Below are 23,830 nucleotides of genomic sequence, written 5' to 3'. Positions count from 1 at the left end.
CTATCACACCAAGGTTATCTTTAGCAGGGCTATGTGTTATCTTCCTTTTATTACCAAGAGCAACTCTTTTGATAAGTAGCAGATTATCAGGAACACAGCTTTGAATGAATATGTGGAGTAATAGCACAGCTCTCAGTGAATGTGATTATTACACCAAGCAATATACGTTCCATATTCGTTAATGTGAGTGTTATCTTCATCGGACCTCTCTGTGATTGTTTGGTACTATCAGGAAATACTATCTTTTAGTTTATTTGAAGCACTGAATGAGCCTGTGTAGTATCAGGGGAACAGAGTGAGTTCATCTTATTTTTCAATAAAAGAGCTGAAAGTGATTTGGTATCATCAATAGCACAGCTCTAAGGGACTGTTATGTCAGAATAGAGCTTTTATTGGGGTTCTGTGTTCAGAGAAGATGTCTGAATGCATCAGGGTGTTATCAAGAGCAAAGGCCCTACTGTCCCTCTATTATCAAGGACCAAACTATGAGTGACCCTTGAGTGTTAGTGCTACTAAAGCCATTGTATTGCACCAATGGCGCACCCGGGGCTCAAAGTGCAAAACCATGGGGAAACTAGCCATTTCACCAGATCCTACACCGAAAAAATGGGCGGGCAGTGTGCAAGGCATGTTCCTGCAGATAGCAATGAATATGCAAGCCTTTAGTACACATTTAGAATTACAAATCTAACAAGGAATGTTTGCTGCAATTTATTTTTCAAGTACAGTGATACAATCGTGAATGTATTTCTGCAAATAAGTGTGATGATTACTGTATGCCATTGGGAAATGAGTTTTCAAATGTAGCAAAGGAACCCATTTCTCTGAAACATACCTGGAGGTGAACCCATTCCAGCACAGGCTTGCACTAAGAGGTAGAAGGTGCTGTGCTGCCACTACCAGGGGACACATTTGTGATTTTATTTGTACATGTATCAGAAAGTATATTTTCACTCTACCCATTTAACGTGGGTAAAAATCAATCGGAAACAGTATATCAGGTCAGTGGTAAAGTAAAGAAAAAAAAATGTTGAGTGAGGCGAGACACCATTTAAAAAATGTTTTAAAAAAATTGAGCAAGCATTATAAATATCACCAAAATCGTAACCATTTTTGTAGGCTTTAAATCTATGCCACATTCCCAGCTCCAGCATCCCAAGTGTGTTCCACAAGTGATCCGGAAAAGTTATGGTAGTGGTTGCATATGGGTGGCCGGTTAGATGCATATTACTATACTCAAATGAGCTGGGGGATTTCTGTTTATGGTGTGGATAAATAATAGCAAATCAGTGCTATTTATTTTATTTATTTATTTTATTCGTATTTGTATAGCGTGCAGCAGCCCTGAGGCATCGTGGCACTTGTTACATAGATAGGACATACTTAGTTACAGAGTTGTACAGTTATCATTTACAGTTAATGACATATGTAAAAATAAAACAATTCGATTTTTTAAGCATAATTACATCACAATATACATATTGTTTGGGTAGAAGGAGATAGGAGGGGTTGGAGGGGAGTTAGTTTAGGTAGGTGCTTTTGAGATTCTTACGGAAGGCATGGATGGAGGTTTCAGCTCTTAAGGTGGCGGGGAATGAGTTCCATAGTTTAGGTGCTAAGTATGAGAACCCTATCCCTCCTGCTTTGACTCTGTGGATGCGAGGTATATGTAGTTGGTTAGTGTACTGTTTTCTGGTGGGGCATGCAGAATGTGATTGAAGTATCTGTGCGTGATAGTAAGAATTTTGAGTGTAATACGGTCTTTCACTTGAGGTCATTTAGCTGAGTTTCTAGCCTGTGAGATATGGTCTCTTATAGGGATGCTCAAGGCGGCTCTAAGGGCATTGTTTTGTGTAGTTTGAAGTCTGTGTAAGTTTTTGGTTGAGGTGCCTGCTAGAAGAGCATTGCAGTAGTCGAGTTTAGCGCCTATAGTTGCTCTGGCTATTGTGAGGCAGTTGGGTTTAGAGAGGTAGGGTTTTATGGCATTGATGAGTTTGGTACTGTATGCTGATGCAGAGGCAAGGGCGCTAACTTGTTTGTTCATAGATAGGTGGCATCAATATACACACCCAGAGTCTTAACAGAAGATGAGACCTTGATAACGGAATTGTCTATGTTGAAGTTAGAGTATTGTGGCTTTCGGACCAAGGATAAGAATTTCAGTCTTATCCCCGTTGAGGCATACGCCATTGGCAGCCATCCAGGCTTGGATTGTGGTGTAGATTTGGTGTAGTGCCGTGGCGTCCTGGTGATAAGATCCAGATAGTGGTAGGAGTACTTGGATATCGTCAGCATAATTTGTATATGCTATACCCAGAGAGTTGAGTAGGTCGAAGAGAGGTTTTGTGAAGAGGTTGTACAGAGTAGGGGCTGTACAGGAACCTTAGGGTACCCCATAGTGTTTGGTAGTGGGGTCGGCGTTTGCTATGTTGGGGAATACTTTCATGGCTCTGCCATCTCGAAAGGAAGTAATCCAAGAGGCTGCTTGTATGGAAAAATGGGCTGCCTGGGTAAAATGGGTGGTGAGGTTCTTGTGATTTACCAGATCAAAGGCCGTCGAAAGATTGAGAAGGAGGAGGAGGGCAGGCTTACCTGTGTGCATGATCTGGGTGATTTGGTTTTTTAGGTCTAGTAGGGCAGTTTCCGTTCCATGACCTTTACGAAATCCAGATTGTCTTTTGCCCAGTATAGAGTTGGATTCTATGTATAGTTGAATCTGGCTATGGGCGGCCTTGTCCAAGATTTTAAGGAGGTACGGGACCATTGTTATAAGCCTGTAGTTGTTGGGCTGGGCCGGGTCTAGTGTAGGCTTTTTTAGAAGAGGGCATACCCATGCTTCTTTGAGACTGGCAGGCACAATACCTGTTCTGAATGAGGCATTAATGAAGGCAGTTATGAGGGGGGCGAGTTCTGTGGCACATTCCTTTATAATTTTGGGTGGGCAAATGTCAGCTTTGCAAAGAGAGGGTTTGAGATGTTTAATGAGATTAATGACCTCCAATTCCGTGATGTTTTGAAAGAAGAATTAGGATTGGGTGGTATCATTGTGCTTGGTTTGTGTACCAGAGATGGTCTTTTGTTTTGGGAGGGCTTTGTAGTGATCTTGGATTTATTTTTGGAGGAGATCTATTTTGTTGAGCATTTGTAACGCTCACCTGATTCTCGCAGAGGCGCCGGTCTTGACTGGGCGACTACCGTATCTTCAAAGGTGATGTGTAGCACCCGGTTGGCTCTTTGGGCTGGACCTCTGTGCACTGTATGCCTGACGTGTAGAGTAAGATGTCTGCAGATAGAAAATATGGGGTTAATGAACTGGGGTTATTGGGGTGTCCCTATCTCTTTCCTCTTCTCCTCTCCTGTAGACCCCCAAAGGTTAACGCTCTCACCTTAGGTAAGTGAATGCCGAGCTCTCCATCTGCCTCGGGGCAGGGTGCTGTAACCAGTTTCTTCACTGGATAGGTAGCGCAGGCCTCTTGACTTCAGAGGACTGCTGTCCGTCGTTTACTGCACGAACGGTAAGTTTCGAGTCATTCAAATGTCTTTAAAGTCTTTAGTAATGATGTCTCTTGTTTTGCAGGGTTCCGGCGATGATGGATGACGGGCTGAAGTGAGTTGAAGATGGAGCCCGTGTGATGAATAGAAGCGCCTGGAAGCACGTAAGTAAGCGCTTGTTGCCTGCTTCACTATGCGCTCTAACTGTCTTTTTATTTTGCAGGTACGAGTTCGGAGCGGCTGCAGGGTGCCGGAATACCCACTGGATTAGATGTGGAAAGGAGTAATGGCACGTGAGTATTAAAGTTCCCCAATGTCTTTAAACGCACCTTGTTTTGTCTTTCAGATGCGGGATGCAGCGCCGAAGGCCTCCGCAGCGCACGAAGAGTAGGTAAGCCTTTGCCTTTCAGATGCCGGAATGCTAACCTGTTCTTTCTTGTCTTTATAGGTGTTGCTGAAGACTGGATTCAGGATGGTAAGCCTTTGCCTTTCAGATGCCGGAATGCTAACCTGTTCTTTCTTGTCTTTATAGGTGTTGCTGAAGACTGGATTCAGGATGGTAAGCCTTTTTCCTTAGGCCCAGGACCGGATGCAGATGACACGATGAGCGTTCTGCTGCAGAGGTTGCAGAATAACGCAAAGCAAGATTCATCCACCGGGTGTGGTTTAAATAGCCTCCTGTAGTGCTTAGGTGTCTCCTTCCACAGCCACGCCTAAGTAAGAAAAGAGTTCCTGGTAAGAAAAGAGTTCCTGCCTTCCAGAAGAGTTCCAGTGTTCTGAATCTAGGTAGTGGCTCCAGCCCCACCCAACAGGAAAAGTAGTTCCAAACAGAAGAGGATCAGAGGCTCAACTGGCAGGCAAGTAAGCAGCATGGTCTGCTGAAGGTAAGTCCACCCAAGCATTATGAGCCCGGCGCTTCCAGCGCTGGGACTGGGCATATTTATGAGCCTGGTGCCACTGGCGCCAGGACTGGGTCCAAAAGGTCCCAATTGGGACTGGTTGGCACTCGGAACCTGGGTTATGGATCTGCTTCCAAGGGAGTTGGGAAAACCCTGACCTTTTGGAAGCAGAGATCATGACAGCATTGCAGACTGAATGATTGCGCACCAAGTGTTGCCTTTAATGATCTCATCTGTGTTGGTGGGGGTTGTGACAATCTCGTTGAAGATTGTGAAGATCTCTTTAGTTTGAGAATTGGCATTTGAGATCCTGTCATTGCGAGAGTTAGATTTTGCTGTGATAATAGCTTCTTTATATTGGCGAGCTATTTGTTTGACTTTGTTCATGTTTGCATCATTAGGATTGGCTTGCTAGTTTTTTGGGCCTGACGCTTTTGTGCAAGAAGTGTTTGGAGCTCATCCGTAAACCAAGAGTTGCAGTGAAAGGATTTACTTTCGTTCTTGCTTTTGAGTGGAGCTATTGAGTTTATAGCATTAGTAAGTGTGTATTTAAAGATGTCTGCTAGTACGTTAGGATCCTGAGAAAATGGGGGGGCTAGACTTGGATGCTCAAGGTATGGTCGGAGATTGTCAGAGTTGAGTTTTTTTGAACTTCTTGTTTTGGCTGGTGGAGCGTGTGTGAGAGTTTTGGAGCCAGGGGTAGTAAGGATGGTGAACTCAATGCAAGTGTGGTCTGTCCATGGGCAGGCAGTGCTTGAGGTAATAGTGGATGTACAGTAATGATCCATTACCCGAACTAGGGTACTCCTTGGGAGAATATTAGGTCAGATAGTTCTTTGGCTAGGGCTCTGGCAGATTCATCATTCGGATCATTAAAACCTTTTAGATCTCCTAAGAGTAAGATTTTACACACTGCTACACACACATCAAATGTGGGTCAGTTGAACTGGGCACATTCCCTCTGGTGAAGCAGCAGACCGTTTAGATGTATTGGTGTGTGGTCAGAGGTAGATAATTTAGGCCTCATTCCAAGTCTGGTGGTAACCGTGCTGGAGAAACGGCAGGTTGCTGCCAGACCTGGAATGAATTACCGGCTTCGGACTTGCCAGAATTACCGGGGCATTGCAGCCCCGGTGATCCGGTAATTCCAGAGCCGGCATTCTGTAATTCCCCATTCCCGTGGAGTCCAGTAGGACCCCACGGGAATGAGGAAGTGGAAACACTGGCACCATGCTGTAATGGTGCTGGTTTTTCCTTGTCCTTCTGCAGGCGGGTGGTGTTACTCCAGCCAGGTCAAACCTGGCGGGCATAACGCCACCCGCCTGCAGAACTCGTGGTCTGCCGGTCCAGAAACAACAGTGGCGGTGTGTTTACCGCCACCGTTGTTTCCGGACCGACAGACTCTGAATGAGGCCTCTGTGGCGATGGGGTGAGTGCTTATGACGAAAATGCTATGCGACTCAGGCGTGTACTCATTTCCCCCAAGTTATACCTATGCATACAAGAAATATGATGGTCTGTTTGCAAAGTTGGCGCTCAATGATTGGGGAGGCACAGTCTTAACTGAAACTTGCTTGCGCAGATGGTGGTTTAAAGCCGGCAGACATTTGGAAGTAGTTTGTGGGTGCATACCACAATATAGGCCTAACTAAATGATTGTCAAACTAGCCAGACCAGTTTCATTGACAAATTTTAGGGAAGGACCAAAATGGATAATGAAATTGAGATTGTCGGTCGTTACAATGGCAGAAACTGGGCATGTATTGAGGTGAAGTGTCCCTGGTGGGTCTATATAATGCAATGAATACTATCTTTTAGGAAACATATACTTTCAAGGCACACTGCGTAACAGTGGCAGCCAACTGTACTGCTGCAACGGTTGCAAGTGGTTAGGCGACACATCAAGGTGATAGACTAATGGCATTCAATGACTTCAGAACGGCCCGAGGCCTAGGAAAGAGGTAGTCTTTCAACTCTGCTGTAGTTGAAAATGTAATAAGAAAGTCATGGCCAATTTTCGAGTGAAGATCTGGAGAAAATGGACAGATGATATTGGTGGCCATATACAGGATACAGTACGCAATCCAATGTTGAGCTCCCTGCTTCACACTGTGGCAATTTTAATACTTACACAGGTCTTGCACTATATTAGTTGCTGAAACCACATTTACAACGCATGTTAGTCCTGGTTATCCCCAGATGCCAAGTTTACCTGCTAATTTAGCACACATGGTGTGGAAATGCACCATCATGCCAGGCCTATGGCAAAAGGTGGTGAAATACTTTGCAGATATGACAAAATGGGCTCTAGGGCCTTCGCTTCTTTTCTGCATCCTGGGCAGGGCGTCACTAAAGAAAATGGGGTGTGTCGCTATCAAGTCAATCTCACCTGGAGTTATATTAGTTAACCAATTTACTGTGCCATACTGGAAGGCATCACCCAAGGAATTGTGACTAAAAGATCTGATTGGATGGGCGATGATGAGAACGAACTGTGAAGGAGAAGCACCAATCACAGGGACAGCTAAATGTTCTAGTCATTTAGATGCTTCAGGTAACCCATCTGACTTGATTCCCCCATGAACTTTGATAACGTTCGGAAATATATGTGAACCACTGGATTTCACCAGGTATTATGCACATGATCTGTACTCTAATTACGGCATAGCTGTGTCTCCATGTAGGAACGGTGGCATCCGGCAGCATACTCAGGTTCACCCTTGTCATTGTACCAAGAATCATCACAGCTACATTGAAACCATTGGCTCATGAGAACAGTTTAAAGCAGCACCTATTGTAATGTTTAGAGTGCAATGTTAATTTCTTATGATGTATGTCCAACATGAAATAGATACAATAAAAGTAAAAGATATTTTTTGAAAAATCTGTAATTGAATCCAACACAAATTGTTGCAATAGTTGTAATGCACCTCATCAAATTCTCCATGAAGATTAGCTGGCTTGGATTCCCTTTGTCCTGCATAGGACACAGGACAAACAACATCTTACTTAGGACTGCCTTCACCTTTGACTGAAGCCATGAACAGTCTTCACAATCTTTGAGGCTTGTGCTGTTCTACTGCAAAGCCGTTTAACTGGGCCAGTGCCCGTTCTTGAGCAGAGCGTTCCAATGAGCCGTGGCAGAGGGATGCAACCAGCATGATGCTAGAGATCTTGCAAGCTTCAGATTGCAGTATTGTGGGATTGCCCATTACATGCGTGTGGCAGGCGTTCATGCCCACTGCCTCTGCTCCCACTGTCAACTGGACTGGTCTCTTATTTGTACAATGACTCAATGCTGTCACCTTGCAGAAGCAGAATTTATGGAGCTTCATCAACACCTAGTGTGTGAGGACGCCTAGGAAAGGTATAGGGGTCCCAGTGCCACTGGCTGTGTGTACCATTTCAGAGTTGTGCATTTTTGCACAGAAGACATTTCGTGTGCTTCCAGTCTGGGGAAGATTTCTTGGACAAATGCACAGGTATTCTGGCCCCGATTTTGGTGGACAGACAAACAGTGTGCTTCGCTTAAAAGGCAAAGGCATTGGGAGGCAAAAGTGCCAGGAGACCTTGCTGGGCGTTGCACTCTAGCTCACACGTGCATTCATTAAAAAGACGGGATACAAGGCTGGCACATCTTCCTCCTTTATTGCTTATACATTCACTAACTGTTAACTTCCCTGTCCCCTCCTCTTCCCCTTCCCTCGCCCGCTCTCCCCCTCACTCCCCAGTTCCCTCCCTCTTAAAGGGGCATCATTATTCGTCCATAACATCCCCCCTTGCTTATCACAGAAGTTTGTGGCCTACATCTGTTCAATGAGGCGGTAGGGGCCTGCGTATGGTTCGCTGGGGCCGGCCCTGTGAATCACGGTCCTCCCCATCGGGCGCACTCGGTGGGGGATCCTTGGCCAGTTCCCTCATGGGTTCCTCTTCTTCTTGCACTATGGGTGTCTCTTTGTGGACATCTTCCTGGAATAGCTTGTGGAAGAATGAGGCATTTCTGGTGATCTCACTGTCTTCTCCCAGGGCCGTGACCATTGATACTTTGACATCGGTGATCACGAGCGGCTCGGGCCTATACCTGGTGTCGGCCTTCCTTTGTTGTTTTTGTCTGACAAGTACGTCCTCGCCCACTGGAAGTTGATGTTCTTCAGCCTTCCGCTTCCGATCGGTCCACTCTTTGGCTTTTCACTTTTTCACGACCTCTCGCTCGCTGATCTCTACGTCTCCGCAGGGGTGTAGTCTTCCATCTGCAGTAGTCGGGTCTGTTGTTTGTACTTTATCATCAGTTCGGTGGGTGTTCATCCAGTTGTCTCATGCAGCATATTCCAGTAGCTCCTTAACGTCTGGGAGATAGCTTGGGGCATGGACATCAGGCCTACAGGCGCTTTCTGGCATGTCCTCTTTATGGTAGCCATAAATCGTTCCACCATGCTATTGGCATGCAGCCATAGCGGCGTGATCCTTTGGTGATGGAATCCTAAGTGCGCTGCAAACTTCCTGAACTCTTGACCCTGCAATGGTGGGCCGCTGTCCGTTTAGACTACGTTGGGGACGTCCCATTCGCTGAATAGCTCGTCTATTGCTGCCACTACATGGTGGAATGCTGTGGACGGGGCATGCTTCACCAGGGGAAAGCGAGAGTATCCATCAATGTTTACCAAGAAATGTCCTCCATCTTCTAGGGGCCTGTAGAAGCCCATTGGGAGCCTTTGCCAGGCTCCCTCAGGTAGAGGCACTGTTTGGAATGGGCACGGGGGCCTGCTTGCTGCTGTTACTTGGCATGGTGTGCAGTGTTTTAGCGTGTCCTCCACTATTGTGTCCATATACAGGAACCACACCTGGTTCCTGAGGATTTTCTTTGTGTTGGCGATTCCCCTGTGGCCTTTATGCGCTATAATGACGAGGGCTTTCCGGAGACTATTGGGGGCGACTAGTGAATTTCTTCTCAGCAGTGTTCCTCGGTCCATTGTGGCTAGTTCTCTCTGTATCTTTGCCATTCTCTGTAGGTCTCTAAAACACGGTTGCAAGGCTGGCACGTCTTCCTCCTTTATTGCTTATACATTCACCAACTGTTAACCTCTCTGGCCCCTCCCATTCCGTCCCCCGCTCCCTCCTTCGCTCCCCAGTTCCCTCCCTCTTAAAGGGGCCTCATTATTCATCCATAACATTGGGCACAACACCTGTTCAGTCTAGGGTTAGATCTCAGACAGCTCTGACCTTTCCAAGCAAAATACTAAGAAAGATGAAATGAATGCGCCAAGTAAACACAGGTGCTTACAACTTGGTTTATAAACAGCTTTGTTAAGTATGACATATTGAAAAATGATTTGAAGCAGTACATATTGCAATGCTGTTAAGTGCACTTTTAATGAATTCTTATCATTGATGTACAACCTGAACTTTCATAAATATAATGACCTATTTGGACACTGGGAGGCACTGGGCGACCAATTTCTGTAAGCAGTTATGTGCAACCTGATGGCTAACATCAGAAGGATGGCAAAGGACAAGACCTTAGTATCTAATTGTAAGCATGCAATCTTTCAGGGGGTCATTTTCACCATTAAACTGAGGCATAAAAGCCTCTATTGTATGCTTCCATTTAATGCTCCTGGTCCCATCTTTGTGGTTTCCGAAGGCATAGAAGAGCAGCAAAGCGGAGAAAGCATCTCCTCTTTGCATTCCTCCTCCGTTTTAGGAGAGCACCCGGATTTACACATGCATTTCATTTTCATGCAGACCTAAAAAAAAGTGGGGGGTCATTTGATAAAAAATACAAATTGCACACAGGTGACGTACTGTTGCCCTGACCACCTGCAAGCAATTTTCAACACTCACAAAATGGAGTGCAAAGCGTGTAAAGTAAATCAGGGCAAAAATCACCTTTACTTTTTACTTTTTCTCTCAGTTTTGTTAGAAATAAAACAATGCCTGCAAATTACGTTTTGCAGGGAGCGTTTTATAATGAATTCCAATGGCATCCACTTGAAGGCGAGGCCTATTCCATTGGAATCCATTTGCGGGCATGAAAATCTAATACCAGTGTAAAACCGGGTGCTCTTCCAAGAGGGAAGGAGGGAAGCAAAGCAGAGATGCAAAATCTTCTTTGCTCTCCATGTACACTTACAGCATGAAAATGGGGCAGAGCGTTAAAACAAAAGTGTACAAATATGCCTCCATTTAATTATGAACAAGCCCCCATAGATTCCAATGGAATAGGACTCCGCTGGAGTCATTTCTCACAGAGCGCAGAGTATAGAGAAGAGTGAAGGCGATTTCGCCTTGATGTTCTCTTCACATTTACACTCTCTCACGTCACCACAGGGGACCCGACAGCATGCAAGTGCTGTTGTAAGTTGTTGCCTTCATTTACACTGTCATGCAGGAATGCGGATGGCACGTGAATGTCAGAGTAAAATCTTGTTTCCATTTCAGTCTCTTTTTGGCGTCACACATGAGTATAATGACGGATCGTAAATAGTTTAAAGATGTGGTGCTAAATTAATTTAAGGAATGAATAGTGTGACATTCTAAAAGCCAAGCCCAAGAAGCGAAGCATGTAGACTTATTTTCTTCAGAAGAATTGGTCAGGTGTGAATTTGTCAGGAACATGTTAATTGAGATTCTATGAGGGAGTATGCGCCAATCATTGAGTCTGTATGAATGGTCAATCAATTACTGTCTAAATGGAGGATGTATTTGTCCAATCAGTGACCCTAAGAAAAAGCCTCCTTGAAAATCCTCTCATTTCACCATTAGTCAATGATGTCATGTTGGATAACCGGACAGGAGGTATGGCATTATCGAGTACTATACAAGTTCTCTGCTAAACGTAATAATATTCATGGTTAATAATGGGGCCGATCACGATTCTGGGGTAGTGGAAGGAATGTTTGTTTTCCTGGTTCTTTCTTAAGGACAAGATTTGTGAAACTTATAAAAAAGTGTGTTTGCCCTATTTGTATTAGGCACTGTTGAAGTTGCACAAAACTAGCACCAAGAACATGTTAAACATCAACGAACTGGTACATGTGTAACAATAGAACAATCATTACTTTAAGGACCGCTCAGGGGCAACGCGTTTGTCTTGGACGCAAGGTACGAATCCCGATCCCGTGCTTAGAAACCACTCGCTGGTATTAAGCGCTTTATAAATGAACAATAAAAGAAATAAAAAAAATAAAGGGCCATAGTTCTTGCTATATTATACTATTTTTAAGTGCATTTAATTAAAAAGATCCCATATCCCAAAGCATTGATATTTATTTTATTGACCTCACAAGAATTAAAGTCTGTTCTAAATTACCAAGGTAGAGTCTGTGACTGACAGTACCAATCAGTCTGGAGCAGTCACTTTAACTCGCTCTGCTGTCGGACCGCTCAATAATATGTATTAAATAGGCAGCACTGGTGAAGCACCAACGTTTTAGTAATATTATCTTCTGTTGTGATTTCGCCAAAGCTGAATTCGTCAAAGGATAAGGTTCTACGACAGCAATACGGACCATTTTGTTGACGGAGTTACTCACTAGATTGTTTTTCGCAAAGTTCCCAAGGTTGAATAAGAGGTCCGCCTTGCTACGTGATTGCATCTGCAGGTGAAAGGCTGCCCACTCCACCACAGGGCTCTTCCCAATGTACCTGCAAAAAAACCAAAGGAAAAAAAAAATAGGACTTCAGCACAGAACGATAAAACAAGAAGCATATAGTATGCCATAGAAACACAGAGGCTAGTAAATGAACCACTGGTTCAAGTGAAACGTGGCTACACTTGGCCCCCCCTAACAGAAGAAATGGCCAGTCCAAATCCACGTCAGATTAATCCAGTCAAGATTCTGCAGTAAACTGAAACAAAGCACGGTGTGTCTGTAACTAAAAGAAAAAACACAGGGGGTCATATTGGCCCAGGACTCATCCCCAAAAACCAACTGCGAGAGCGTAAAGGCTGGCCAACTGCTTTGGGAAGGAAACAGCCTCTGGAGGAAGGGGCGTGGCGCCCAGAGGCAGAAGAAAGTGAGGCTCAGAGAACAGTGAATAGAAATGGTTTCTAATGAGGAAACGTGAGACTCTTGGCTTAGAACGAATGGTAGGTATCACAACTGCAGTGTTTACAAAACCTCCTGCCTGTGTTTAACCAGGACAATCACCAAGAGCAGTGGCATAAATCCACAGCTCTGCAAACAATATTAATGTAACCAAGCAATGGCAACACACAGTCAAATGAATGAAAAGACTGTCAAAGAGGGAACAAAACAAGTCTTTGTTACGAGATGAAGACCAAATTATAGTTGCCTGCAAGTAGCAATTCAAAAGAGAACCGAATGAAAGTGCATTTGAGCCATCCGTAATTGGCCACAATGTTCACACACAGGTTGGGCCAAAGCTGCATGCCTCCATGAAAGATGTTTAAGCAAGAATTAAAGGAGGAACTCACAAGTATTCATGGCATGCCACCATTGACTTGGCTTTGCCCACGTTATATAACATATGATGTAAGTACAACCAAAAATAATCTTACCAGACAACATTACATTTACATTAAATGCATTCTTTCAATAGTTGAGCTTGCATATCAGAGAACCTTCTCAGCAAGACGGAATTCTCACTTCAGAGATCGGTGCATGACCTGCAGTCATAGGCACAAATGCAGGCATAGCCAACTCAGGCCGTCTTCAGTAAAATGCCTTAAAAGTGGGACAAATGGGGCTTAAAGTGCAATAGAAGAATGTGATAGTGTTAGTTACAGTTCTAGTAAAAGACATACAGAACATATACAATAAGTAAAGTCCAATAAATGACAAAGCAGTAACGTCTACATAAAGTCCCTAATGCCATTCTTTAAATTACATAATCTACCAGACAATAGATCCAATTCCTTTAACACAGCTTTCAGAATGCTTTGTCATATAGTTAGATCATTGCATTTAAACAGACTATGAGTTGAAACCTCTACCACGTCAGATTCCCATGGGCACTACTTTGCAGCTGTTTTGTTACTTATCATTAATCCAGCGCCACATTCTAACACCTGGGATAGAATTAGCTCAATATTGAAAAATAGTTGTCATTTATGATTGAAAGCAAATAATCCCGCTCTCCACATGCAATGAAAGAGTTGGGTAGTTGGCTAATTTAACACAATTGTTTGACTTCACTTTTACTCAATCATGACTCCAGCGAGAACAGTATTACTGGGGCCGGCCTGTAGGTCTCATTTTTTGCTATATGTACATTTTACAGTCATTGCAAAACTGACTGGAAACTAAAATGTAATCCAATATAAAATAGTGTTTTTATAAATTAGGGTAGTGTATGTATTCTGTGATTTTAGGATTTGCCTGCCGCCCGATAACTATAACATCGAGACCTGTTGTATTTCTTGTACAGTTTTTTTAGAGGTACAGTCTCAAAATGGGTCTATAGCAACATTGAAATCCTGGCTGATTATAAAATCCATCTAATTCTAGAAGTATCCTGCGCCAGAAAATGGGTTCATTTTGGTTTAGTCCATAGATTGATACTACGTCATATTGGGTCATGACAATTTTGAGTTCTCCAATAACTCATTGACCTTGCAGATCGTACCTTGAAATCACAATCTAGTTCTTAGGATTAACTATCTGAATGGCATCCTCTCTGACTGAGCCTAGTGAAGTAGTATCGGCCATTCAATACTAACAGCATTTCAGCTCTAGGTAACAATGCCACTCCTAATTAGGAACACCTGGAACAAATCTAAACACCTCTGTGTTTGTGAAACGATAGGAACCCCCATAGTACCTAGCTAATATTCCTATATGAAGACTTTTTGATGTTAAATCTGAGACATACGATCAGGGAAAGAATTCAAGCCTAAAACCAGGTCAGAGGTCTCTGGGCAGAGTAGCCGGGTGGGGCTAATGTATGATCGCCCTATAGGTTATGTGAGCTGATTACCCATTTAGAGATATGCAAAGTCGAAATTCAAGCTCTATCCCGATTTGGAATACATAATTTATTAAAAACCAAAGCAACATTAGAGAAGCAGGAAATATACACAAAGTAGCAACAACCCCTATTAAAACATTGCACTTTAAACTTTGAAAATGTTCAAAAGGATTTGGCTGCAAATGGATCTTTATGGTCATTTATTAAAACATACATAATACGACAAAAATAAAAAATAATTAGATAGTATACTTCACCGTTGGTACAGCTGACCATCTCATCTCGACAAAATCTTCACTGGACAGCTTCCAGACCAGGTAGGCAGAGAGAATATTCAGAACGGGACAGGACGGAAAAGATGCATCCACCCTTTCCTCAGGACAGAAGCTTTCCTCTGTCAGCCTAATCCGGTGCTCTCTAATTTAAACCTCCCACAAATACAGGATAGTACTTTTCCAGAAAGTTCACCTGTTGCAAGCATCCAATGGCATTCGGCCGAAATGTCAGATGGAAAAATCTAAGGAGGCCTATTTCTCATGGGAGCATGAAAGATAACAGTTTGCTTTCGATCTTGCAACATTATCAGATGCTTTATTCAAAACAATCCCTGAAACACTGTAGACTGGAACAATATATTTTTCTAGTGTACAGGCAGTGTTCAGCGCTCACATAGAAATGCAGCCATCTCTGAGGCTTGAGGAAAATGTCCACTGCTGCACCAAGAATGCCTTTCAAATAGACTCCATGTTTTAGTCAAAGATCTAACATTTTTTTAAAGGATTACAAGTGCCAACTTTGTTGTATGACCGCCAGTCAATGGGAATACCAAAGGATGGAGATTTTAAGACTGTACTTAGCTAGTTGATAAAATACTATGCTCAAGGAAGTGTACAGCACCAAGTCAAAATCCCCCAACATAACATTTCTAGCAGGATAAGTAAAGGGGTTGATTTGACTAGACAGTATTTGGTGAGATGCATATCATTAATTTATTTACTAAAACTCAGAATGTATACCAATGCAAGCAAAAAAAGTCAGTTTATTAGAACAAACCAGGAAAGGAGGATTATGAGTTAAGGAGGATGTGGCAGCCTGACAATGGGGTTGATCTCGATCTAACTCAGTTGGTCTTCTAGGAGTTAGATACCTCGTGGAGGGTTTGTGGGAAAGTACTTTAGGAGGGAATTTTTCAACAAGTCACCACCCTATAGTTAAGGTGAGTCAGACTCCCATAGAAACCTCGACTAATTGGTTTGCTAATAACTTTTGACTTATGTGACGGTTTTGGCCAAAATGTCAATTAGGGACATGCGGGGCCCCAGAATGCAAAGTTTGGTAAAGATTTGTGAAAAAATAATTAAGTTATTAAGAATAAAAATAAAGTTGCTGTCTACTTCCCATTCATGTTCCTACAGACAAACAAGTTCAATTCTTGCCAGACCGCACTGGATGAAATTGGACCAGGTCCCAACCAACTTGGGCATGAAGCGTTGACTTGAGGCCTTTTTGTGGTTTGGGGTTATTCCGTCCAGTAGTTTTTTAAATATTTGATGGAGAAGGAGGGGCCCCATGATCCAAAATAGGTAGTTAGATCTTGGGTAAAGTGCCAAAACCGCATGTTTTTAGAAATGAAACAGCCGCCATCTTGTCTTTTCTCTCAATGTGAGAGATAGCCACAGACATAGCTGAGGATATAGGAAATTTAAGCGCAGAAAAAATGCAAGTTGCAGGTCAACAAACATGCAAATGCCAACAGGCTAGAGGGGGTGCATAGGGGTGGTCAGAGGACAAGTGAAATTTGGGAGGTGGAGGGGGTCTAGGGACTGACTTTGTAACACAAAGAATTTTGGTAGCCTCAGCTATAGCCGGGAAGAGCTGACATTTCATGGGAAACCTTGTCACTGAAATAATTGTGTTTTTGGGGGGAATGGGAGAGGGCACAGGAGGTGAGGAGGCCATCATGTGTGTGTGGGGAGCAGGCACAGAGGAGGGGGACACTTGGTGAGGGCAGGAAAGCATTTTCTTTGCAGCCATTTTACTGATAGCTGCAGCTATAAAAGGACCACGGAAGGCATCTGGCTCTCCCATCCATGCAATAACCAAGACTGATCCTGCTTAGCTTCAAAGCAAGGAATGAGCCAGCCCCATCAGGCCATGTTGCCTAAAAAAAAAAGCCCACGTCAGAAGCACACATAGAGCAACATGGCCTGAGGGGGCGGCCCCTTCCTCGCTTTGAAGCTATGCAGGGTCAGTCCTGGTTACTGCATGGATGAGAGACAGTCCACAGTCCTGGATGCCGTGTGTTTTCTTAGTTTTAAATATCTCATAACACACTAAGAAAATGCACCGCATCTGCATTATTATTTTTTTTAAACCATGCTACTGTCAGTCCTTGAAAGTATTGCTCTCAGACCATGTTTGTGTCTTTTGCTGAATTGCATTCAGGTAATTGTAGTCTACCATTCAAGATGGGGGGAATATTGCCACAATTATACATTTTCTGCCTAATATAGTTCTATAAGGGTCTATATATTTGAGTGACACTAGGGTATGTGTACTTTTCAAGTTATCTTTATAAAGCAGAGTATTATTGAGGGTGGACAGAGTAACCTTTTTTCAAAGGGCGGATGCAACCCCTTGCTTTTTTTTTAGGTTGGCAAGCTTGCTCATGTATTTGGCTACCAGGATTTTACTCAGGTTGTCAGTGCAGAGGCTTCCCCACAAGACCACAAGCACTTGTTTCATATTGGTATTTTGTTTTCCAGGGAATATGTCATGACAGATTGCTTGGTTTAAAAGGTGAGCACCTTTTTTACTTTGCCAGCATATTTTTGGGAACATTTCCTCTCTCTGTTTTTTTTCTTGTGTTCATTATTTTTTTTAAAGTTCCAATACTATGTTGGCTTGCTCACTTTCTTATAAGGGGATGGTCAATTGAACTACATTTGTATATTTCACTTCAAGATATATGTTCACTAACTGTGCGTATGTTCATGGATGCCAGCTTTTGATTTTCGCTATGTAGGCAAAGGTACCTGGGCATATGTTATTCTTGCAAGCGGTCATTTTTTCCCTTTTCCGTGCTCCTTAAATGCAGTTAGTTGGGGTTGTGCAATGTATCAACAGTCAGCATGGCTAGTGGTCTGGTAGTGTTTTAAAAAGCACAGTGGGAACAGCTGTAGGCCGTGCCCACTGGCCATGGCCAAAGGCCATGGCTAGTGTTCTGGTAGTGTTCTAAAATATACAGTGGGCATGGCCATAAGCTGTGGCCACTGGCCATGCGTGGAATAAATCTACCCCAAAATTCAATGAAAAAAAAACTTATGTTCCAGGGACGTTAAGGTGAGCAAAACATTGTAACAAAACCTTTGAAATTCAAGGAAAAAATATTTGCTGCTGGGACCTTAAGGTGAGAACATACCGCAACAAACCCCCTGAAATCCAGCTAAAGCCACCTTAACTTCATGCCCTCTGTTGCGCAGCCTATGACCATGATGATGACATCACTGATGACACCGCTAATGACATCATCTATGACATCACTGATGGCATCACTGGTGACATCGCTAATAGTTTCATATATGACATCAATGATTTAACTAATGGCATCAGACATAAGAACCCTATAGGTATTTGCCCATATTTAGACCGCCATTACGTTTCTACATATGTGATATTAGCATTTTAGAATAGTTCATAATAACGAGTACTGTGATGAATACTATGGAGTCCTCACTCACGTAAACTAGGCCTAAACTCTCCTCTCAGATGGGCAGGGAAAGGCAGACTCTTCCCGATACTGACCCTTGGGGCAGTGTTAGCCAGGACGATCACATGAGAGGAGAAGGGCCCCAGAGAAACAAGAGACCTTCATGGAATGAGACGCTGTACTACTTGCCTACCTCAAGGAAGGCAATATAATTTTTACCAGCAGAAATAATGGCATGCTGTCAAAGAGAAAGTGACTCCCTGAAGTTAATTTTAACAGTGTGAGTGAAGACAAGTATAACTGGTCACGTATTAAGAATGAGAAAAACTCTTGCAAAAGTTATAACAATCCCAGCAATAGAAAACCCTGTGTGTCACAAGGAAAGCATGCAGAGAGGTCCTTAAACATTACCAATTTAAATCAGGAAAACCATCAAGGAGAGAAAATAACTTGGTTGGAAAAATATCATTGAGAAAACTAACCTTTGTTTGAGTCCCAGTATTCCCAGAGTCCTGGGACGAAAACAAGGGCTGCAGGGACACAAGGTTGCAGCGTGCAGCCCATTAAGGTTGAGGGTCCAAACCTGAAGGTGGCAGAGAAGCATAAAAGTCCCCGTCAGGTGTAGGCCATGAAACCAAAGTGGAAAAAATGAAGCAGCCGAAGCAGCAGGAAGGCAGTAGTAGTAGAGTTCAGAGGAGTTCTGAACACTCCACGAAACAGCAGAGGAAGAAATTGCAGAAGAGCCAAGACGCCGGGACCATAGTGGTGAGAGAAATTGATGCCGGTCCTGAGAAAGTAATACAGGCTCGAGATTTCAGATGCAGCACAGCTTGCGCAGCAGGAAGAAAACCTTTCTGTAACTTTCTCCATTGCGAAGCGTTTAGCGGTGGCAGGCGAGCACCGGATCGCTGGTGAACCGTGAGAGCTCTGAAAGAAGCAGACGCAAGAAGCCATGCAGGAGAGGTTGCTGGGCCGCATAGGAGCACTGAAGCAGATGTGTGCTCTAGCAACTTGAAGGGTCCTTTCTGCTAGATGGAATTACAAATAAAGATAACAGACCAAATAACCAGACAAGTGTACTGCCAAGTGCATTGCTGTGTCGCTGGCGAACGCTGTTGGAGTGTCCTCACATTACTGACTTTGTCTTTGGAAAGCATAGTCTGTTTATATTGGACTGGTATGGCTATGATTAACTGCCAATTGAATGGAACTACATGAACACATACGGACGATGGAAACGAACATTTAACCCTCTTTTTTTTTTCTCGCAGTGCGTGCCCCACCTCCCTTCCCAGCAGCCTTGGTAAGCTGGCACATTTGCGCACGCGCGCATTTGGCAAATGAATTGCCAAGTGTATTGCGGTCTCGCTGTCTAGCGGGAAAGTGGGAGGCGGAGGGCCCGCACTGTCTTTTTGGTAAGCTTGACCGGTTTCTCTTGTATTATTTGTGCATTCCAAAGATGTCCACTAACATGTATTCCTTAAAAACATGCATGCCCTTACATAATGTGGCCACTGATGTTGTAATCCTAGCCCCTCCTCCACTGAAAAAGCATTGGTAACACCCTTCCTGAAGAAACGTATTATAAAGTTTCCCCAGCATTCTCACTCGGTTTCAACTGATATTCAGTCATTTTATTTAAACAATTCTAAACACACCACTCATGAAATAAGACGAACAGAATAATTGCTTTACAATTAATACAACCAAAATTCAAATAATTCAATTTGGGAATTTAAAGCAACGATCTATTCATGGCTGTTAGCAACTCCAGAATGTCAACTTACAAGTGGTCTTACGTTATACATACTTGGGAGTAATTGTAAATAATCATCCAATGGATAAACCATATGACGAAAATATAAAAAGTAAATTATCGACAGCAATTTCTCAAACCAGAATTATTGGAGTTAAATATTGTAAATGTACGATTGGCCCTTTAATGGAATACTACAAACAGAAAGGGACACCTATATTGCTTTCTGGAGCTGAAACCAAAAGATGTAAGAGTTACTTATATTGGTCTAAAATTGAAGGCATGTATTGGAAAAAAGCTCTACATCTACCCATGTCCGAATCCACTGCTATTATTAGACATGAGTCAGGCTTGATTTCGCTTCATGCAATTCACAAATGGAAATTATGTACATTATATTGCAAATGTATTATGGTTAATATCTAACTACCTGCAAACATCCAACAATAATTTTGCTAAATTATGGCGATCCAAGCCACAGAAAATCTTGCACGATGCGGACCTACTACCCTTTTGCTAATCAATCCAGATAAAGCAAAAAAGAAATTATGGGAATACAACTGGATTAAAACAAGGGAGCAATGTATGCAGTATAAAAACTTTAACCAAAACCGATTTATTCTGAAAAAGTGTGTTACAACAGCAGCATATTTGATAAAATCTCCAAGTCCTCAGCACCGTGCAGATTTTATGCAGTTTAGACTAAACTTGTGGCCAACCAAAAAAATTCTATGTAAATTGAAAATATTGTCCCAGTACACTGACTGACTTACTGACAAAGTAATGTGTCGATATTGCAATCAAGAGAATGAAACTTTAAGGCACCGGATGATACATAATCATGAATTAACGTCACAACGGATCATATATTTTAAATGTTATTTTGAACAATACACACATTTGTACTCCCCAAAAGTTGTGGGAAGCACTATTCCATACAGACGGAATGTCCGTTAGATATGCAATTATATAAATTACTTGCACGAAGTGAACTTGAATGAAAATGCACAATAAAAAAATCAACGCAAAGATGATAAGAATATTACGGACATATTGCTCTGATATGTTAAGATCTAATATCTGTCAAAAAGGAATTGTGGAATCAATTGAATTTTTGTATAATTTTTGTACATTTTTTAATTGGATCATATTTTTATGGTTAATCTTATGTTGAAAAGTTGAGATTGTACTCAGCCAAAACAATGATAATAAAAAATAAAAAAATAATTAGACAGCCTCCAAGAATACGGCAAAAAACTACTTTATTGAAAGTATGGAGGCCTGACAAACATCGGACTCATACATGTACTCTCACAGAGCAGCTCGATTACACAGAGGTCTATATACCCCAATATGTGTCATCTATTAGGTTATTCTACATGGAAAATTATAAAACCTATTGAGGGAAGGTAATGTTTAAGGGAAAATATCTACTTATAGAATATATAAGGATTAGTGCATCATTGGCTACCCCTTATCTGTAGGGCACGCCTTGAACTACCTCTAAATACATATAGTACTAATTATAGCACACAAAATGGCAGTGGATTGGTTTAAGTAACATTGTATGTTAGGTTGTCCCTCAAATCCACCGGTTGGTTGATATACTGTTCCAACCTTGGACTTTCAACTCTTAGCAGCACGTAAGCGAACCGAAACGTAGGTGTTTGATTCCCTTCAAACTACTGCCTGTTTTTCCAATTAGTCAATCATCTCAGATTGGTAGGCCATAAGAAAAGTCTTCCTTTTGTAGTGGACTACTCACTGGCCTGGAACATTGAAGGGAGTGAAAGCACACCACTATCTTCGTCTAGGGCTTAATGAATATCCCTTGTTCTCTTCTCCAAAATCACGTGTTACCAGACAAAAAATATGTCCAGTTTAACCTTCCATTGTCTGCTATTTTATTTAAATATGATAGATGCACTTGCTCCTCTTGGCCTCCAGAGACTTGCTCACCCTATCTCATATGAACTTTGTGCATTTTTAATTGACCAACAGTTGGCTTTCGTAGATCTTTTCTTATTCAATTTATGAGGAATGTCCCAAATTCAGGGGTTAAACATGTAACTCCCTTTGTGCTCTGTGCTTATTCCTTAAAATAGCATCCTTTATTCTGGGCCAACCTTGACTCATCGTCGATTCTGCACACAGAACTATTCTTCCACTTCTCTTGCAGCCTTAGTTTGTCTCTTAGGTAGCTTGGTTGTATCAGACATGAACCTGCATTCATTTTCCGATCATGGCCGTCCTAGCTACGTTTTATATACCTCTGTAGCAAGCTTCTATAGGTTTCCTTACTACCTTGTATTACTGCGTATTTACAGTTATTACTCAATAAGTAACTTCATTCTTCTTTGTAGTTACAATTACTTTAGCTTTGGGTACATGTTTCTCTTCGTGCTTCAGTTACATTGTTACTCTTAAGTATTTTCGTATCGTTTCAATATAAATTCATATATCTTCTATGTGACATCACTCTATTCTCATCAGATTTCACATAACGCTTCATAATTTCCACAGGTGTGTGCTGACACTCATTTGTGCGACATCCTTCTACTGGCTCAACATGAGGGTACATTTTGTACGGCTGTCTGAGTGCAAAATGTCTCTTGTACACTCAATGTGGTATGGGAACTACACAGGGGGTCCCATTTACTGCTCTCCTCTGACCATTTCAGTGTGACAGTGGTGAGGTGGGAGGAACTAGTGAGAAAGTGGCTACGTGCTCTACTACATTCCCCCTGTGGTTGAATCTTCAACCAAATTCTCATCTTCTATTGTCTTCATCTTTTTTCATCATTTGCCTTCATCTTCTCTTCATACTGTTTTTCATTCTCCTTTATCACATCTTCATATGATCGTTTCTTTGGGATCCAGATCTTTGTCACCCCTCTCAGGTCACCTGCATTCTTTAGATGTTCTTCCACACTGCAGGTCATGTAACAGCACTCTCCTAATGGTGGACAGAATATCCAACATCCTACATATTTTTTATGATCTTTGCGGTAATAGAACTTTGTTCCTGGAGGTGCAAGGAAACTCTTCTTTATATTCTCACTCGTCCTTTCCTCGTCCAGCACTTCTCCTTCATTTGCAGTATTTATGTTAATCATTATCTTCATTCCAACAGCTTTCTTGGCTGTCTTCTGGCATCGTCCCAATACGACCCTTATGAGACAATATCCCATCAATGCCAACAACGGAACTGCTCCAAGTATTTTGAAAGCATTTGCTAACTAGGTTGGAATACATCATCTGCTACCGATCATCACCTTCATTTGCAGGGTCATCAGCATAGTTACTGCCTCTGTCAGGTGCCATTCGCTCCATCATGAGATGGTGTAAATGTACAGCAAGAAGGCCCGATCTCGGCATGCACAGGTCCCTCCATTGCTGTAATCAGATCTAGAACATATCTGTTCTGAGTAGTCATCAGCCTTAATTACCATGGAACATATTCCTCCCCAATTCTTAGGTAACTGCATGTAGGCTCTGGATCCACAGGCCCAATATCGGTCCGTCAATACTGCAGTTCATCTATTCATTCCTGGGACTTCAATTTTGTGTCCACATCCTCAGTTTAATCCAACCAGGACCAGACAATCTTTCCTGAAGCATGTTGTTGCATTCTTTAGTGGTAATATAGATACAGGTCCTGCTTCATTGTTGACCCATGTGAGTAACTTTGAGTACTTGGCCCATGATCCTAGGCATTAGTCACTCACTATCTGCACTATGCTTGCTGATTCTTTCTTCAATAGATGTGCAGTGCAGGCCAATAGCCCTTCCTCCTTTCCGGTACTGGTGACAACATGTCCATCTACCACTAGCTGAGCTCTCTCTCCACATCTTGGCTCTCCTGGTTTTTCATTTTTTTGTGAACAATTCAGCTTCCCCATCTAGACAACCTTTATTCTTTCCAAATTCTGAGATGGATACATTAGCTTCTTGCTTGTACATCTTAGTCCATCATTCTTGTGTCTTCCTTTAAAAATGCCAGTTTTGATCACCATCGTAATATTGCCCATTTTGCTTTGAATT

The 23,830-nt window shown here is 42.5% G+C and overlaps 1 protein-coding gene across 1 annotated transcript in view; it reads right to left on the bottom strand.

Moving 5' to 3' along the window:
- The window catches only part of LOC138516471 (cyclic nucleotide-binding domain-containing protein 2-like), a 1,453,423-nt gene that overhangs the window by 1,358,145 nt on the left and 71,448 nt on the right, over positions 1-23,830 (bottom strand). Inside the window, exon 3 of the mRNA XM_069631627.1 lies at positions 11,924-12,035. Within this exon, the coding sequence (XP_069487728.1) occupies positions 11,924-12,035 (112 nt within the window). The remainder of the gene's footprint in view (positions 1-11,923; positions 12,036-23,830) is intronic.

The sequence above is a fragment of the Ambystoma mexicanum genome, chromosome 6q, assembly GCF_040938575.1.
Source record: "Ambystoma mexicanum isolate Mex_15411 chromosome 6q, UKY_AmexF1_1, whole genome shotgun sequence".
In the NCBI taxonomy this organism is placed as follows: Eukaryota; Metazoa; Chordata; class Amphibia; order Caudata; family Ambystomatidae; genus Ambystoma; species Ambystoma mexicanum.
Note: the sequence above shows the minus strand (reverse complement) of the source record. Positions and strands in the feature narration are given on the sequence as shown.